Here is a 20923-nt window from a genome sequence, read left to right on the forward strand (position 1 = left end):
GAATTCTATGCCAACATGACCTTACCCACTGTCCCTCCAGAAACATCAGCAAGTTCACCAGTCTTAAGCTTGGCTCTGCCTAGGCGATAATTCCTCCAATTTTAACTCGACTGCAGTCAAGTCGACTGGAACCTGTCGGGCTGATGTTTGGCACTAATTTGTGTGAAAGGACTGAAGACTCACGATTTTCCTGACCCCTGGTCGACCCCTGACCAGACAGGGCATGAGAGATTTTTTCAAACATTGTTTGATTGTGTTGGCTGATTCAAAGGCTGAGTTGCGTAGTGTGAGTTGGTGAAAGACTGATATCCGACACCGACTTTGGCCACAGCCAATGGGATTTCAGCTCAAGAGGAAGATAAACAAATCAGGCAGAAAGTACTCACTTTAGCAACAAAAAGAACTCCAACTCTTTTTGAACTGTTCCCAGTCACCTAGTGTGAACATCATCACAACGGCAAAGCAAGGCCGATCATCAAGACCGGTCTGACCTGCCTTCGTCGGCAACGACTAGAACAGTCACCAAGTGTGAACCAAGCTTAAGTCACTGAAGCTTCCACCAAACATGCCCCAAGAACCACCTCTATTATTACTTTCAAAGTCACTGAGATCTGTTCTTCTCACCAATGAGTCCAAAATAATAGGCATCTGGGTCTGCCCAGCACTTCTGTATATCGACCATGAGCATTCTGAGATGTTATGTGCTTGTTGTCTCTCAGTTCAATGAAAAGCTATACCAATGATTTTCTTTAGTTGTTCGGTTAGGGATTGCAAACTTCATAAACTTCAAACTTGACCAGCTTTCAGTCTATCTATACTTAATGCAGTGATCGAACATTTCTTCTTTTCAGATGCAGATATGCAGCTGTGTGCCCTTCACAGATATTACAGGTTTGTATTTTTTTAAATAATGCAACTGGAGTTGTACAAGCAGGTATCAAACCTGTTCAAATGTATGGTGCAACTCCACAACAGGGCTGCAATTAGCTCACTGAATAAAGAATACAGGTCTTTCTAATAGGGCCAAAGTAAATCAAACAAATCTCAACTTTCCCTGGTACTAACAGCATCTATATGGAACAGGCATACTCACTAATATTAGCCTACATACACACAATAACACACATTCAGTAAATATTGAGGAAGGCTGTGTCAAACCATTCCTTGCCCAGCACAGTATGTATTATAAGCATACTCCTTAAACAAGAGAGCGGTGTGCCCTGGCCTCTGTAATAATGGGAAGCAGAGAGACTCTCGATTCAGAACCAAAGGTGGTTTCTGTAATTCTGCCAGGCACCAGTTGTGCTCCGACACAAACCAAGCCCATTCCACTCGTTCCGGCAGGAACCCCATCTGCCCAACAACAGAGAACAGGAAATGAACAGGAGCACATGCCTCCTCACCTCCTCATCATCTGCCTACTGGAGTCCACTGTATGTTGTGCTTAAACACAACGAGAAAGACAAAGGCTAGCTACAGCTTTGGAAAGCGTGATAACGCATGATAACATAGCGTACGCATCCAGAATCTCTAAAAAGGGCTTTGGCTGTATTTAATTGCCCAACTGACTTAAACTGCCAGCAGGAATGCTAATGTCATTAAGGAGCACACAGGAGCGGTGCACAGTTTCTAGCTGAGAGAAGAGGAACGCTGTGGTGGGGGGCTGACCCACTTTGGTCTTCTTTAATGAGGGCTCCAAAGAGAGAGACACGTAGCAGTAATTGGCACCGCTTCCCCCTTGCCCTCATTACTGGCTGTCAACAATGGCCTGGACCCAGCCACAAGTCAACTGTGCATTCATTATTCCTTTTCATTTGCAGACTGAATCTTCAGGCTTTGCTGATTCATCATCAATCTTTAAATCAGAACTATGAATAGCTGTTTGCTGTTTCCTCTTTGAACACACAGTCACAATGCTTATAAATAGCGCATTCAATTAAATAATTTATGTTATATTTCTGGTGTCATTGTTAGCTGTTTGTCATGTTTATAGAATTGTAATACAACTTAAAAGATGTGTTTTCAACATTACAGACAACAGGCCAAGCAATGTATCGCACCTCCAAGCCACTGAAGATTTTAAAAAAGAATCGACAAAGATCATCATGAAGTGTCCTACTTAAACATTCCGCAGAATCAATTAGCCCAAGCGTAAGCATTTACTAAATGCCTATTTACCACCAGAAACACCAAGGCCAAAACCATCTATGCCACTGTCCATACACATCATGAACAACCCCGTTTCGGTACTGCAGCAAAGATACTGGTAAGTGAGATCAGATAACTGAACAAGAAAAAAAGGAAAGATTTCGGTATAGAGAGAGAGAGAGAGAGAGAGAGAGAGAGAGAGAGCACACAAGAGAGAGAGAGAGAGAGAGAGAGACAGAGAAAGAGAGAGAGAGAGAGAGACAGAGAGAGAAAGAGCACCACTGAGAATAAGATGCGGAATTAGAGGTGTTGCGAACGCACCGTGTCCAGGCTTGGCAGGGGGAGGCTACCGGTCGCCGTGTCGTTGCCATCGGGCTCCACGTTCTCTTTGTCGTCCGTTAGAGACGGAGAGGCATCCTGGGATGAGCACGTGCTCACCAGGTCCGGCAGGCTGGTGGACGGGTATTTGTGGAAATCAACATTGGACTCCTCCTGCTTCAAAAGGAGGTACTGTATATGGTTACATTCGCCAGCGCAAGTGTGTGAGCGTGTGTGTGTGTGCGGAACAGTGTATTTTTAACTTTATGTCAGAAAGCACTTTGCTGTAGCCCATTAAGTTCTCTTCAATTTTTCAGATCTTCCAGGCTGCTGGCTAAGGCTTCCCCCCAGAGAGGTAAAAACAATGTCCATGGGCAACACATGTAGTGACAGCACACAGGTCCAGTATAGGAACCCATTCTACCTGTTGTGTGCAAGAGGCCTGGCAGTCTGCAGCATCTGCAAGGCTAAATCATATCATTGATAATGTCAATTTCCTCATTAAAAATGCATTTGAGAATCTACAGAGGGAGTAATTCTCTCAGTGGAATATAGTGAGCTGCCAGCTTCCACTTATCATCGGTGCTGCATGTTACCTTGGAGGAAAAGAATGAATTCTCACTGGGTTTATGTCTTACCGGTCAGATGAAAAGAAAGGTTTAGATAAGCAGAGGACAGATCAGGGGTCATGCACGTATGGACTCACTCTGCTGGCGATAACGAGCTGGACCAGCCCTGTGAAGGAGCGGAGGACGGCCACTGCTTCCTGGTGCGAGAGGCCCACCAGGGACTGCCCGTTGGTCATCAGCAGCTCGTCCCCGGCCTTCAGCCTGCCGTCCCTGTGGACACAGAGCGACAGAGACCGGGCCCTGAGGACTGGGTTCGAGACGGGGAGGCTGGGGACGTATCTGAATAGACAGGCCGAACGGACCCAATGTCACATGACCCTGAGACACGACACTTCCAGCTTTCTGACGGATCCCTGATAACTTTCACACAAAGGCTTTGGACACCTAACACAAGGATGGAGCTGCTATTTGGGGTCCAACAGGAATGCCAAGGATATTCGTTTTTTTTTTTTTTTCACAAGACGAATGCATCTAGTGAACTAAAAGACTAGTAGTTGATGGGACCTATGACTCATTAATTGCATAAGGTAATTCAGACATAAGGAAACAAAGATTTCTGTTAATTGTACATCCTCTTCCATCAGGGTGAGGGTGCAGTGTGCAAGATTCTCCTTGGATCTTTATGGTGTGACTCCGCACAGAATAGCGAAAGGGTACGATATCAGACTGGCTGCATGGATAATAGTTTCCGTATATAGTCCTTTTTTGAAGTCAGGAGAAACCTTTTGTCTCAACGGGGCATTTTTTACTCCCTGATGAGGGCTTCTTTCTGATCCCTCTGGTGTAAATCGATTTGAGCAATTGAGATCCTGTCCCCAGCCACGGGGGTGAGCCAGCATGATCTCCAGCTAACTGCACACAGCCTTACGGATCGACAGGAACGGCATGCAGAGCAAAGCCTCATTTTATCTGAGTGGCAGTAATCTGATTGAAGTAGATATGATGCACCACAACAACACACACTTTGTAAATGCAGAAGCTCATGTTTTTCCTTACTGAAATGAAAAGGCCTTTTTTTTTCCCCCAGACAAATCTCCTGGAGCCAAGTGTATTACTTCTTCTGAAGACATTCTATTGATCAGAAAGTCACACCTTATATAATATACACTGGGGAATCAGAGTGGAAAGTCAGCATGGAGTGCCAACACAGGCATGGGTTTGTTTGATTAATATTTATCAGTTTGCACAGTAGCAAATTGGTTTCAATCATTATCAATGTGTACAGACTCTGTATATTCCATGGTTCTACAGTTGCCTGTGAATATTAATGTTTACAGAGGAAGGATGTGAAGGATTTTGTTCAACCACAAACCTATGACTGTCTGATACTGCCCTAAGTAAAACCTGCAGCTCATCAGAAATCTGTCGTATAACGGTTTTAAATATGCTAAAGTGCTGTGTGAAACCCGTTTCGCTGATAATATCTTAAATATCTTAAGGGAATAAGGAAGGCCTTAGGAAATCAGTGAGGTTCTTCCAACTCAAATCCTGGCTTATTAACACAAATTTCAATACAGCAGAGTATTAGATAACACACAATATTAAAAGGCACATTTCTTTATGACTATACTGTCAATAGCAATTATAAAGGTGATATTTAAATTCATAATGAGATATAATGTTTCAACTATCAATTTAATTCATTCACTAGCTGACTTTTCCTGCAATACTAGTGTAATTTTTAGCATCAGAAAGTAGATCTAAATTTGATATTGCACTGCCGCAAAGATACAAAAACATATGAGTGCATGTATAATTGAGACTACATGAATATGGAATAATAGGATGTTTCCAGCCAAGAGAGATACATTTTAGACTACTCAGGCATGCTGGTTAAGTCTTCCCTTCATTCTTTCACTTTCCTGACACCCTGCACTCTGGGCTATTCGGCAGCTGCCTTTACCCATTCTGCATGGAAAGAGCACAAACACTGATGCAGCTTTGAAGGTTATTAAAGTCCACCAGGCGCAGGCCTACACCAGAGTCCTGAATATGCATGAGCCCAGGGCGCACGTGACGTGTCAGGGTTGCTCAATGTTGATTATAACTTCTGCTTCCTGGAAGTGGCCCAGGCATGCCTCCACAGGGGAAGGGCAGCGGATGTACTGTACGCTGGGGCTTTACCTCTGGGCGGCACCCCCCTCCTCCACGTGGGCCACCACGATTCCATGGGGGGACCGCTTGGACCCCCGACCTCCGGTAATCTGGATCCCCAGGCCGTCCTGCCCCTTCACCATGTGCATCTTCCAAATCCGACTGCCATCCCTGGGCTGTGGAGACACCATTTCTCCTATAGGTGGCTTAGGTGACTTGAAAAAAAACTCTTAGGCAGGCCCACCTAAGACATTTAAATGTACTCTAACAGTTAATGTTAATAGCAGTATGTTTTCTACCATATACTCAATACTATAGTTGTTATAAAATGGCTGTGAACAAAAGCAGCTTCCTACAGGAATATATCTGCACATATAATAAAAATTAAGATAAATGAAGTTCTCCATAAATAATTCCTGCAAGCCTCTTAGAAGCACCTGTTCACTGGACACAAGACATAGCCTGCAGTGTGGACCTATTTCAAACTAAACACTGAAATTAATCTGTTGGTGACAGAAGCACCTGACTTGTAAATAAGAAACATGGCAATGAATTCCACACAAAATAGCTATACACTAATAAATTGCAGTTTCTGCAAAAGTAGGACATTTCTCTGATGAAAATCCAATCAAATGTACAGGGTCCTTACATAAGGAATTGTAATCAGAAAAACTTGGCATGTTAAGCTTCTGGACCTGAAGAAATATGATTTACCAAACAGCTACCTGTTTACCAGTTTATGTTAAAAAGTAGTAAGATAAATGTTTGTGTAACACACAACATCAGCTGATGTCTACCATGCTGACACAAGACTATCTGAACATGATCCTGTCTGGCTTCTCAGCCCAGTGGATGGTCCACAGTTGTATAGTTTACCACATGGTGCTCAAATTCATTATCATAAGAACTGTGCTTACTCCTTGTTACCCTGGCCCACAATCACAATGTTACTGTGGATACATGAAAAGCACTCATTAATGTTAATCAACTTTGATCAAAAGTGTCCAATTATTATATGTAAATCGAGGCATAAATCAAATATAGTCACTCCTGATGGCCATGGTTTCCATATATGGATGAGAAAAAAAAATCATCATTCTGGTAAAATGTACACAGGAAGCGGTGTAATTCTAGATGCTTAATGATCTGAACTCACTGCTCAGATATAAGACACCTGAGGACACAAATAGGACACATAGGGGTGTCTCGTGGCGTAGCCTGTAGAGCACTGTCCACACGTTCGTTACGAGCCGCAATGTCGGCGGTTCGAATCCCGACCGTGCAACCTTTTTCGCATTTCTCTCCCTCTCTCTTCCCCTGTTCTTCATGTCTCTCTACACTGTTCTGTCGAATGAAAAGCCCCCCCCCCCCCAAAAAAAAAACAAATAGGACACATATGGTTCAGTTAAATCCTAAAAAATGAAACCGCATTCTTTAAATAAAGAAGCTGATTTTAATGTTAAAAAATTAAGAGAACACATTAAATTAGTGAGCAATATATAAATCTAACTCAGTCAGAACATTGATCCTAAAAGTAGCAACTCTAAGTAGATACCCAAAACCTACTGTTCACAACCTGCGTACATTTATCAACTGTTACCTTCTATCTAACTTTCACATTTCTGTCCCCTTTACCAAAAAACATGCACACCTGCAACTATTCTCATTAGCCGTGCTATGATATAATGATATAGCTATTTGCACTGGAACCAACTTGAAGATGCAAACTGAATACATTGGATTTTGGTTAAACTGCCTTCTAAACAAAACAATTCAATAGTTTAAGGCAGGATGTCCATCTCATATCTCATATAAAAAGGTCAGGGTGATGCTATTCCTGTTTCTAAGCAACCACATCAATGTTTGTGAAATTATGACCAACACCCTCCATCTTTAGGGACTTCACATTTTTGAGAGGATTTGTACTAGTTTGCGTCATTAGATTGCCACTTTCTGGAACAGACCCTTGGCAATACTTCTGCTCTCAGCAATACAATACTGCCAGTACTGCAATATAAAAACAGACCGTGGAGAGGAGTCATTGTTCATAGTCTTCTAAGCCTCAAACATAAAAACACAAAGCACAAAAAGTCCCTGCCAAATGGTATCCCCTAAACAATATGTTGGCCCACGTTGTGGCTATTGGCGTCAAGTCATGACACAGCAACTTTTCTACCTATAACAGTGGTTTGTACTAATCGAATTACCAACATAAAAAAAATTCATTTCCGCCCCACTAATTGCTGTAATATTGACCTCCATGACCGACGTTGTCAAAATGGCGGGATGGTTTAATCTATCCACTCTCTGTTTGTTTGTTCGGAAAGACCTGGTGACATGTACCAGCGGTAAAGAAACAAATCTCTTTTTTGTTGGACTGTAACAAAAATTATAAATAGATCGGCATAATAGTACAAAATCAAGTTGTTCTTGAGCAAAAGGGATAAAAGAACAGAAGGACAGAAAGTTCTTAATTTGCATTTGTCATAATACTACTGTTGGCTGCATTTCTTGACATACACTGTTACATCTCAAGATTTCAATAGACAAGATTTTGGACAGCCAATACATAGCCACAGGAACGGGTCCTGTGTGTGAGAAGGTCAGTCGCCGAGGGCGTAAGATCTTACCTGGCAGGACAGCTCAGCGTTCAGAGATTCACTCTTGTAGCACTCAGAGAGGCGGATGCAAGGCCGAGTGGGCGAGGCCATAGCCGACTCGCCGTTATGCACCGGGGGCTGACCCACCGTGGACGGGCCCGTGATCAGCGTCTCCTCCACGGGCGGGGCTACAGGGGCGTCGGGCTGAGGGGGCGAGGTCTCCGCCTCCATGGATGAACAGTATCCGTTCTCCAGCGCCGGACCATCCTTGCTGTCGTGGGCGAAGGAGGAGCGGGAGATGACCCCAAACTTTCGGGTGCGCTTGCTGCTCTGCGTCAGCTTGGCCTTGGGCTCGGAGGGGGCGGCGCCGCGCTGCTCGCTGGGGCTGGCCCCGCCTCCGCTCCCTCCGCCGCCCCCGCTGCTGCCGTTGCAGGGAGGGACGGGGGCCTTGCGTTTGATTCTGCGCAGCATGATCAGGTAGATGCATCCGCCATTCCAGCACTGATCGGCCAGGTAACTGCAAGGGAGGGAAAAATGGAGGAGGTGTTCAAGCTAAAGGCCCCCGGCAGTAATTCAATGGGCTGGAGTCAATTCCTCAAATTCAGCTCCAATCGAATTCTTTCATCGGGTCAACATCAAATCAATCCAATCCAAACTTTGATTTCAATGGTTCCCCACACCAGTTTCAATGACTTAAATACACTGAATCCAATCCAAAATTAACTTACATTCCAATAAATAGAAATCGTGTTGACTAGTACATATAACAAGCTTGGTTCAAAGAAAATATCAATGATTTCTTGTTATTTTTTGTAGTTTAAAGCATCTGAAATTATTGTGAGAAAATCTCAGTCACATTTCACATTTGGAACCCTCAGAGGAATTAAAAATGTCTGAAATGGTTACTTTGAATGAAACAAAAGCTGAAATAGCTCCAGGTGATGAACATTTCTCCAAATATAAGACATTAATAAACCCTTATGTACTGTCTAATATGAGACAGATTGGGCATGTAACTAGCTAGGCTACCCAGTACAGCTGGAAGATACAAACACATGCGGACAGATGTTGTTATTGCCATTTCATTCTAAATTTACCCCAGTTCTGGACAAAGCCATTCCAAGAAAGAAATCTGTTGTTTCCACTTTTTTTCTGAAGCTAAGCAATGCAGCTTTTATACTTACAGTATTACTAGAAAAAAGCAGATGATTTATGAGGTGTAACGCTCCTGTTGACAGACACAGACCAGATCTACTTATTATCACACTAAGGGAACAGAGAAAGAAGAAACCCAATCCCCTGTGAAACTCAGTTAACAGACACCATTTTGTACTTTATATGTTCAGGCCACTTTCGTCATCTTTAAGTTTTAAAGGAATTTGTGACCCAGTTCAGATAAAATCAAGCCATCCACTGGTCATTGCAATTCTCTCACCTTCGGGCAGTCTGAATCTGGTTTAAGCCCAGCAGTGGTTTGTTATCAGACAAGCCTGTGTGAAATTACCGTGCAACCAATGCATATCCATTGCAGCAAACATACATCTATTCCTGTTAAAGTTGAATGTAATCACTGATGCATTAATGAACCGCAGTGGCAGACAGAACCTGGAGATGGCTGTGGCTCAAGGGAGGAGAGCCTTGGGGGACACATTAGTTGGCCATCTGGACACAGGCTGAGGTCTGATCAGCCACAGCTGGGACACCTGGCGGAGGGTGTATGATGTCGAAAGACCCAAAACACCCGATGATTCCGGCGATATCGCTAAAGACGTGTCCAGCAGCATCAGCAGATATATGTACACATCCATCGTAGTCTTACGTTTTAAAAATAAACCTCCGAAATTGCATATAATTATATGCATATTCATTTATTGTATACCCTTGATAAAGTATGATTTATTATCAGTGCCACAACTGTTTATATAATCAGATCGACTGCTAATAACCTCCTGTCACTGCTTCAAGCCATATGTCCACTGAACAAGTCTTTGCCTGCAGCGCTCTGTTGAAACTTCCTCTGCCAGAGCACTAGGGCGCATCCTGAAAGGATCAGCAGTTTCTGCGTTTCTGTCACTCAGCCTGGCTTTCTCTAACCCATTTCCAGTCCCGCATGCGCTTGCATCATCAGCCAGAATTTCTCCCCATATGGCAGACAGCTTTCTGCGTTTGGTTTTATGGGTCACAGTGCGTTATGACTCTGAAGAAGTTACAATGCATCCACTTCCTCTCTTGTACCAACATTTGTTGATAGATACTCTGCCTCCACCCAGTAGTGCATAGCGCAGTGTATCAGAAAAAGATTCAAAAGGTATAGAATACAGTAACTGCTAGATAACCGAGGCACTATGAAAGCTACAAAGCTCCAAGGAAGTATTAGCTCCTGAGGTCAGTGGTCTGCTGTTCGGGCTCAATGCAGACCTGCTAATGAAGGGAACAACCATTCATTTCCTACCAGTTATCAGAACAGCATGTCACAAATGCTACCATGAAATGCTAAACAAAAATACTGTGCAAACAACAGGCATGGAACGCGCGCACACACACACACACACACACTTCTCTGCCTCTGCCAGGTCCTAGCACTGATGCTAAAATTGCAGATACATAATGAAAAACAACAAAAACGCCACACTCAAACATCAGAAGAATGAACTGGAAAGCTGTCCACACCAACCCATCTAAAATAATTACGACAAGTGTTCTGTGACTGTGCCCCAAGATTCCACCTTAAGGTGACAGACACATTTTGACGGCTAGCAAGTCTAAGTGAATGAGCATGCATGCTCATATCTACAGTTACAATGCTGAAGACCTGTATAAAGGGTGCACAACCTGTCCTTTCCAACACAGAGCTCTCCTTAATATTTTATTTTTCTTCTTGCAGTTCATAATTGTGAAACTATACAGTTATGCTAATTTTGATTTTAAGAATTTCTAAAAAATAATGTTTCACAGATGATTCACATACATTCTCATCTCATCAACCACAAATATTTCTCATACTGACCTTCCAAAACTAATTTTAGGTCATATTCATAATTTGAAATCACAATCATATTAACTGATAATTCAATTAGCTGCAGCAAAAGTGATAATATATTCAGATGATAACATAAAACATGATAAAACACTGTGGATAACTATTATTTTCATTCAAGTGGCCAAAGCTCTTTATGTGTTTATTCATAAATAAATTAAATAATGGAGAGATTACAATGTAGGTAGTAAACACATGATAAAATTCCAAGCTTAGAAGCATATTGTCTATAATGAAAGGATTTCCATGTCTGGGTGCATAGCCCACTTCTCTTCATAGAGAAGTAGGCTGCACCTGTCAGTAATTACAGTGGTGAAGAGAGTAAATGTGTATTTCTTTCTGTGTTCAACAGTGATGCATGTGTCATAATAATGCAATGCAAAGTTCTGCCAAAGGAATGTTCTGGGGTGACATTTGCCTTGACCCACTCAAAACCAACCTGCTCATCATAGACTGTAGCCCTGTACTTAGTTGTGGGTTTTTTTATGAATAGCAGAAAGTAGACTTTTTTGAAGGCAGGCATTGCATAAGAGTTATTCAAGGGTGGATCCTGTCTGGATTCCACAAAGTGTTTTTCCAATGGTTTGCCAGATAGAAATCAGCAGCACATCTGTCCATTTCAGTGTGCTTGCCATGCCCATTCAGCCAGAGAGAGAGAGATGTATATGATTAAACCTGGAAATAACAGATAGCTGTGCTGTTGCACAAAGACTCATTCTGTCAGGAATGTGCTCCACACCCTTTCATCTTACGTGCAGTTTGGCTCCCGTTCTTGTGTTAAGGTGATATTTTTCCCCTCAGGAATTTGGGGAGTAAGGAGGAAATCTCACAGAGGACTGCTCTGCAGACGACGCCTGAGTGTGCATTTTGTGTGCAGTTATCACAGCTTGAGTTTGGACTCTGCCTGGTCACTGGAGATTCATGTTTAAATATTATTCATATCACTGGATTTACACACAAGCACCCATGTCCAATATTCCTACCATCTGCTCATTTTAATTTAGACTTTTTAACAGAGCATCGGAAAGTCAGTTTTATGCTTTTCTGCTATTCATTTAATTGGTCAGCGAGGAAATGCATCAATATGATGATTTTGGAGGTCTTTAAAAAGTAGTGGATGCTGTATTCCCACCACTGAATCTGAAACACTAAAATGTAACATTTGGTCCAAACTGCAATATATATATATAATTTCAGATTTAAGATATATTTGTTAAGCACAGAAAAACATAAAGATACTGTGCTCATTATGAATACCATCAGATCTATACACAGTTCTGTGACAGTTGTATATGTTTCCCTTTTAAGTATTGGACCAGTTTGCTTCAGGACAACAAAATAAACATTTAGATGTATTTGTTTATTTGTATCCTGTGTCCCTGTCTCCCTTTGATTAAGAGCAAAAGGTTTATTTCAAACTTTTGATTCTCAAAAGTTTCAGGTAAATACTTCCCATAACTAACTTAAGAGGTATAATGGAGGCCCCAGATGGTCCACATGTTCACCAGTAGCCTCGATTTGAGCTAGGTGTGCATAAGATTGTGTTGAAGGAGGGACGGTTAAGGGAGATGGCAAGACCCTGCTAAAAACAACTCAACACAGTAAAGCATCAGATTTACCAAAGACTAAACAATATCAAAAAATCATGAGCTTAACCTTGGCACATACAAAAGAAATTTAACTTCTGGAAAATTTATGAGCCACAAGAAATCTGAACCTTGAGTATCTGGCTTCCTTTTTAAGCTGAATGTATGCAGAAATACTTCATCTCACCAGAATAAGACAAGGGGCTACATTCACAAAATATTCCGGTCCAGAAAATATTATGGCACAGTGTTGAAAATGTATTAAAATAAATAATGGCTACACTTACTTCACCCAAAAACATTTTTATCCCCTTTTTCATAAGCCCTTGTTATATGTGTGAAAACTAAATCTTTAGATATGCCATACACATTTTTTAGATTGCAACAGAAAGCTCCAAATTTAAATAACAGCACCATCACCACACCAACTTTCATGACAGCAAAGAGGTATGAGATTTACTTTCTCTGCCGCAGTCGTTTTAGGCATATTAATGTTTCCTCATTTTCCCAGACTACAATGTGTGAATGTGCGAGTTTAGCATTTTTTCAGGCATGGGAGAAAGGAATGCATTAGTGGAAATTGTAGTTTCAATACACTGAAAGTGAAAAAAGAGAAGAAAACTTTTACAAAAATGAATATTGGTAAGATTTTCATAACTATCTGAATAAGTCTTCCACTTGGTAGGAGGTCACCATGTATCTGGTATATAATACACTGATCCAGTACTTCTCAGAAACAGGACGGTAGACTGAGTTAAAGGAATCAGTCTGGAAGACACTGATTTTCAGGTATTTATTGCAAACAGACTAGTTTTGACACACACAGTGTCCTCATCAGGGTCGCATATGAGGTCACAGTCAGGTAGTAGTAGAGTGATTAAAGTCCCTGAACTGCAAATTGTTTTTAGTGTCTGTGTATCTGACCCCATGTCCCCAACTAAACGAAACTCCTGTCCAACTATGCACCACACTGCCCAATCAAAAGCCTCAAATGTGCTTTTCATATGCTCATACATATTCATTTCTTGATGACAACCCATATAAAACAGTTATTTGAAACACTGTGTGATTGTCCTCTATTGAGACCCATCAAAGATCCACAATACTTTCCCGTGGCGAGTGTTGATTTGGATCCCTTCACAAGGCATAACCTACATGAAGGCCTGGAGCAGTGCAGACACTTTTGGGCTGAACCTCATTCCTCTCGGTTCCCCTGCCTTCCCTGTAGATCTCTTTCCCACGCCAGCTACTCTGAAATAAATACTCACACATGTATAAAGTATTTTTACACCTGGAGGCTCACGAAGGCTGCACGTCCTCACTAGTCACATTAGAGGTAAATCAAATGCACAATAATAAAACACGCAATTCAGTTTGCCTTTTTATGCCCAGTATTGAGTCCAGGGATCAAATCGCTGTTGCCTAGACACTGCTGTTTATTTATTTTCCAGTGGGCTACAGTCGCTGAAATGCACCTCGTGTGTGCAGCTCTAACTCCGCTCCACCACAGTCGCACACTTAGCTCCAAAAGCAAAAGGACCGCGGGATGGTGGTGTGTTTCAAAGGAATGAAAACAATGGCTCCACGCCAGCAGAATTTTTCAGTCTGGAAAAAGACATTCCCCGACGCTATAGCCAGGAAGCAAAGAGAAGTACGGCAGGATCTGTTTGCTGACCATTCAGGATGGAGAGTACATTCTGTGTAAAATAAATACTTCTTATCCTTAGGCGGCAACAATGTGAATCTAATTATTATCTCGTGGTTTTCGAATGCAATTTTATTTTCACATTCTGTTCAGTCAGCTATTATTGCACACAGTAGGACCATATTGTGGGTGTTCTGTCTGCTCACATTCCAAACCAGGGAGATTCCTCAACCACACAGACCAGAATGCAGCACCTTCGACTGAAGAAAGGGTCCAAGTAGAGGGTCTGTAAGCTACTGCTACTGTGTTACTTGTTACAAAGGAAAGCATTTAAGTACATTATTTCTAGTATCTGAATTTGCCTTCTGCAAAATGCTTAATTGGCTTATAAAACGTACAACACTCCTTTCCAGAAATCTTACATTTCCAGCAGAATTGAAGGAACGGACTTAATTGCAAATAAGTGCATTAAAATATTTGGGTGCATTTTTATTTGGCTTTTTAAGTGTAAGAAAAAAACACCTTAGAGGACAAAAAGTGAGTGAAGCGTGATTCATCACTCCAGAGAACAGGTTTCCACAGCTCCAGAGCAGTGTACTTTACCACTCCAGCTGACTCTTGGTACTGCGCATGGTGATCTTAGGCTTGTGTGCGGCTGCTCAGTCATGGGAACCCATATCATAAAGCTCTTGACAAACAGTTCTTGTGCTGGCGTTGTTTCCAGAGGTAGTTTGGAACTGTGGCCTACCGCTTCACGGCTGAGCTGTTGTTGCTCCTATATGTTTCCACTTCACAATCACAGCACATACAGTTAACTGGGGCAGCTCTAGCAGGGCAGAAATTTGACAAACTGACTTGTTGGAAAGGTGGCATCCTCTGACTCCACTTTGAAAGTTACTGAGCTGTTCAATACCACCCATTCTACTGCCAATGTTTGTCAATGGAGACTGCATGGCTGTATGCTTGATTTTATGCATGTGTTAGTAATAGGTGTGGCTGAAATAGCAGAAACCACAAATTAGAAGGGGTACTACATACTTTTGGAAATGCAGTGAATTTTTCTTTTCACATAGTTAAGTTGCCAGTTGCAAGTAATACAAGACCTCAAAACAAAATATGCAAGCGTACAGCCCCATTCATTCTCATTAGCAGCGTCTGTACTGCACCTGCGAATTGGAAGTGATCCTGCCATCCACCCACCCTCAGTCCCCCCCCAACAGAAAATGGGTGTCAGTCCCAAAGTGGAACATGTCTGAAAACAAACTGCCGTAGGAAAACAGACAGTAGCACTGCCTCTCTCGGTAGGATGCGTTTGAACGGAGGCAGAAATATGATACAACGTTCCCACGGTCTTCTCCATGACCTCATTCAAAAGATGCTGTGATGAGAAATGAGACCGCTTCATCCTTTGTGTGCCTACATAAATCCCATTCCTATCCTCCACCTAGAGAAAGGACTAGTTGGCATGATAGTTAAGGAACTGCTAGTGTTAGTTCCTGCAGCTGAAGAAAAAAACATCTCATATGATTGTACTGGATATTAATTCTTATTAACCTGAACTCATTTAAGTGATATACCTGGAACATATCCCCCAGCAACTTTTTTTCAATCTATCACTATGTCATTTTTGGGCAGAGTTTATTAAAATATAGTATCCAGCATTTTGGTAACTAAACCAAGGGTCCAATTAAAGATTTTCACTCTGAAAATCCATTTAGGACCAAGAGGCAAAGCACTGTTATGCAGTTAATGAATAATAAATGAGCTGCTTTTATACTGAGCAAATGAGAAGGAATCAGAGAAAATGTGATACCATCATTTTTATTTCCAAAAGAAACATTAACATTGTCCAAAATTCCACTTCTATTCTAATTCTAGTTAGAAATATTATTTCTGCAGACTTCTGTTTTTTTAAGGGTACCCAATGTGCTTCATTTGTGAGAAATGAATCGTAATTTATCTTGTTTTCATAATTTAATCTGTATGTCAACTTGGATCTTGAAAATCGTCAAAAATGTTTTCTTGAAATGTCAGCAAATATCTGAAAATGAACCCATACAAAGATTTTGTTTTTACGCCCAAAGCACCACTCAAATTTGTTTCATCAAATCCTTTCTCTGGGAGTTCCTTTTAGAGTAAAGAAATCTAGTGCTCCCAATCAAAATAAATCCAGTGAATTACATAACATTCTACCGTACATCCACTCTTCCTCACTGTATTAGTTCAGATTCCAGAACTGATTTTGTTTATACCTGCACATGCTCTCCAAAAACTTTAGATGGAGATCGATAACTATATTTCATTCAATAAAAGATATATTCAACATAATCAATTTCTGACAACTTGCATGTCTGTGGCATTGTGATTCAGGGAACGGAATGCCTGTATAACTGAGTGTAGTAGTGTAGTGTAGATACATATACATGGTACGTCAAATTACTACTACCATAAAATGGAAAACTGGCAGATTCAGTATGTGCTTTTGGCTCAATGTCATCGAAAGCAGCATTAACAATAATGTGAATTACATGTTTTCGGCTACTGTAACACATCAAGGTATGTGAGTCAGCTGATAAAAATTAGTCTGCAAGCACACTCAACAAGAGAAAAAGGCAATGACACCTGTTGACCGCTAACTGCAAGTGAATTGGGCATATCATGTGCATCTGCCACTCGTCAGCATCTGTCAGTCTTATCGGTATAGACAAGAGAGTAGAGTGCCTTTGTGCGGTGTAAATAGAGCTATTTATTCACATCTCACAAAGGCAGCAATACAAGTCAGTTGCAAAAGCAACCCTGAAAACCTGTATAAAATCTACTTACTGATTAAAATTTCGTTATGCTGTGACATTTTTTACAAGCAAACAAACAATTGCCCCTCAATTGCGTGAGGGAGAATATCTCGTTGCAAGACCTATTTCTTTCCAGTTGCTATTAGGATAGATTTGGTCGCATGTTCAAACAAACTTTGACAGTTCTATCATTCATCTTGTCGCCAATGGCTTGTTGTTTTATTTTACAAAGAACTTGAACTGGTGTAGCCTATATTTAAAAAGTTATGCAAACGTAAAATCAACAACTTTAGATAAAAGGCCGAAGGTATCGTGCGTAAATACGCAGGGTTAATCCACATCTAGTCCAGCTACTCACACACAAATATACGCCGCATACACCTCCCAAATCAATATAATATCAATTACAGGCATATATGACAGTAACAATTTTCTAGTTGTCAACAACAGCTTAGATCATCATACCTGCGCCTCTTACTTCGCCCTCACATTTGCTTCGGTCTTGTGGTGTCCCACGTCCTCCTCTATCAACCAGCTGGCGCACAGGGTTAATCTGGGCTGAGGAGGGTTTAGAAACCCATGAGTACGTTAATTGGTATAATCACCTGCTGGTATAATTTTGCAGCTCGGTTGATGAAAAACGAGAGATATTACCCCCGGGACGTCTATCAAATGCTAAGTGTATCACCATCACACTTAGTTTTGAATCCAGGGACGTGTGATGATGCGCCGAATCCGTCTGTTTCACTTGTATTTTACACGTTTTGACAAAATTCCCACGTTATCCTCGCGATGTATCGATTCTTCTTCCGCCTGTGCATGTTCTCCACACTTTCCTCTAAGGCACTGATACTTCAAGCACAACTCACTGTAAGTTCTGTGGAGCGAGAAGAGTTTCTGTATTGCACTGCATTTCCCCCACCAGCGTTTTATCACTATAAGGATCACAAGGCTAAGCGTATGACTGTGACGGATACTTGCGCGCAACTACTGTACCTTGAGCTACCGACTTCACGCTCACTGCACTGCTTGAGTGGCCCATGTCTTCGTAAAAAAATCCCGCCCCTTGTCTCAGTTGAATTCAATTGCAACTCATAGGAAACCACGCACAGCATTGTATAAAATATATTCTCAAAATCTCATAAAATGTAGTCCGATGTGACCACATCAAGCGCAATTAGGACGCCCATTCAAAGCATTATAATATCCAGGTCCAGTCAGAGACACGACAATTCCCTGGTTAAATTATGCTGACGTCGCCTTTTGCTGTGATATATCAGCATATAAATCCCTGTAAACCCCGGGTAAAGACCCGCAGCGAAGCGCTATTTGTCACTGAACTGCCAAAATGGAAGAATGACATTAATTTGTCCTTTTTTTGGAGCTTCATAAATGCGTTCGCTTTATCACTGATGTTACGGAGAGGGGAAAACATTGATACAGTGCTGGCTAGAAAGCAGGTTTTTTAATGAAATAATTCAAACAAATGCGCGAAATGAAAAACCTTAATAATGTATTCTGGAAAAGTAGCACACATTTAAATTTCTTAGATCACACAATGAACGCACTCGCGTGATCGCGCCAAAACATAAAACCAGATGGGACGGAAGTGAAGAGGAAAGGAATATCCATTTAGCCACATTCAGACAGGTAGGGCCTTACAAGAATCATCCTCTTAACAAACATGATACTGCTGCCACGCTTAATGCTTGTTTGGGGATTAACCTAGTTCTTACTTATATTCTATCTCATGCATGGGATCCCATCAGAGAAGGCGCATGACAAGGTGAGGTCACTTATTATTCTGTGAATTTTAGGAGATATTTTTTTTTTTAATCCGTTATTTAAACAATACAATACATTTCTGACACGAATTAATAACATTAGGCTACACCGTCAATATGCTTGGTTCATTATGTATAACAGGTTTCCTGTGAAAACATCACATTTTTCTGGCAGTAAATGTCGTAAATCTGTGGGATAAATAACACTCCTTGAAAACTCATTCAATGAAGCGTCCACTGTTATCGGCACAGATTAAATCTCTTGCGCAAGAAAATATCACCTACGTTTGAAACCGAAAGCCTTAGTTGTAGGCAGATGTTCTCATCCGCACAAAATCAAGAATCTTATTCCTCTACTGCCACCTTGTGTACAATGTATTAATATTGGGTTGCATATTCCATCAGGTTCATGTCGCTAGCACTCTTCAAACAGCGAAAGAATCTGAACTGCCTGAACAGCGATAAATGGAATCAAGCTGGCTGACGGTAAAGACGCCAAATCTCGGAAGGAAAAAGATTCATTAGCCACGATTTGTATATTTAAAGAAAATGGCACATTGCCGTGAATAATGAATAATGATTTCGTTCCACTTTACCCCCCTCCCCCCAAATAAAACCACCACCCATCCAGGAAACAGAGGCTGATTTTGATTTTGACTGTAAATGTGCAATGGCTAGTGCTAAACTTCACTTACCACGAGACTACAAATCTACAATTACAACAACTGTAATTTTATTGGGAAAAAATGTAATGTGTATTGTACAGATGGAACTAATTATCAAACAGCAATTGTGCCCATCTACATTCCCCATATTTGGGCTTATGGTTATAGATAAAAGCGGTTTAGTAGCTTGAAATTCTTGAAAGTTTGAAAGTTCAGGAGGAGCTACAGCTTGCAAGAAGTTTTCACAGGAGGAAAGATAGGGGAGGGTAAACATGAAGCGTTAAAAATAATAGGCCAATGTTGGAGAAAAAATATGGTTCAGCAAACACAAGTAACATTCCCCAACATCTGTTGGAGAGTGTATGTGAATTATAGGATGATAGGTAGGTCCTGGGTTATATTCAACTGTGCGTGATAGAGAATGAGGTTGGAATTGGTGTTTATGGTTGCTCATTGTCAGAGATCTATGTATTCCTCATCTAGTAACATTTACAAATACAAAAAACCCTTGCCATAGTAACCCATCATTCCCTGCAAACATTACCCTCACACACAAATAATATCTGGCATTGCTGTCCAGGCTGTAACCATCTCTTACATCCCTATACCAGGCACATAAAAGCTCTGTTTATATTTATCCAGACATTGGAATAAAAGACAAAAGCAATCAGTCTCCTTGTTGGTTCATACCCCTGTTCATTACTCCTGGTTATCAGTCTCCGACTACACACACCTCATTTACTTTGGTTGCAGTAATGCCACATACAATCGCTCAGACGCCAATAAGCATGGTACAGTTGGAAAGAAAATAACACGTATTATGTAATACAAATAAGTGTTAAAAGGTGTGCTCTTCTATGCAGAAATATAATCTGGAGAAAAACACATTTTCAATGTACAAAACACCAAGTTGTTCACACATACAAAGCACTGTCTATAAGACATTCATTCAAACTTGCAAAATCTAGGCCTGCCATTAAAAATATTCTTATCAAAATTACGTCAAGTCACAAGAAACAATATTATATTTCTTGTGAATTTGTTTTTTTCTTACCGAAAATGTGTCGGTACAAAGCAATTTACAGGTTATGTACCACGTGTCATAAAATGTTTGTTCATATTATATTTTTTGCACAAATAACGGTCTAAAATCTGGCCCTTCTTAAGTACATTTATAGCTCTTTGCTATACTTGCTTTGAAGGACAAAACTATTTTCCATGAGCGACAGAGACAGATCTCGTGCCAAGCTGTGAAAGCAAATAGAGAAAAAGTGAAGTGTAAAATGTATTAAAATGAAGGTCTTCGTGTGGTGAGCACTTTGGGTCAGGACTTCTCACTGAAACCATGGAGATGAAAAGCTCTTGATGAGTAAAGCCTTCATTATATGTGTCTTCTAATTAAGGTTCCAAAGCCCGTCCTTTAGACCACTCCTTTGTAGAATATATACTGGCAAACCGTTTACACACTCCGGATATATTGTGAAAATATAAGGTTTGAAAAAAAGTGCTCAAAAAGTGTCAAAGCTTTAACCCTACAGCAGAAGCCTGCTCAGCTATTTTTTTTTTGTCCAAATATTAGTCCAAACTCTTGACCAGGGCTACCTTGAAATGGGATTCATCTGGAT

General features: G+C 41.1%; 1 protein-coding gene across 1 annotated transcript in view; it reads right to left on the minus strand.

Moving 5' to 3' along the window:
* LOC118213214 (PDZ domain-containing protein 2-like) overlaps positions 1–20923 on the minus strand; it is a 59783-nt gene that overhangs the window by 29306 nt on the left and 9554 nt on the right. Inside the window, exons 3-6 of the mRNA XM_035392010.1 lie at positions 7820–8306; positions 5220–5365; positions 3173–3305; positions 2470–2640 (exon numbers count right to left, since the gene is read on the minus strand). Coding sequence (XP_035247901.1) covers positions 2470–2640; positions 3173–3305; positions 5220–5365; positions 7820–8306 — 937 coding nt within the window. The remainder of the gene's footprint in view (positions 1–2469; positions 2641–3172; positions 3306–5219; positions 5366–7819; positions 8307–20923) is intronic.

This window comes from Anguilla anguilla, chromosome 14 (genome assembly GCF_013347855.1).
Source record: "Anguilla anguilla isolate fAngAng1 chromosome 14, fAngAng1.pri, whole genome shotgun sequence".
NCBI lineage: Eukaryota > Metazoa > Chordata > Actinopteri > Anguilliformes > Anguillidae > Anguilla > Anguilla anguilla.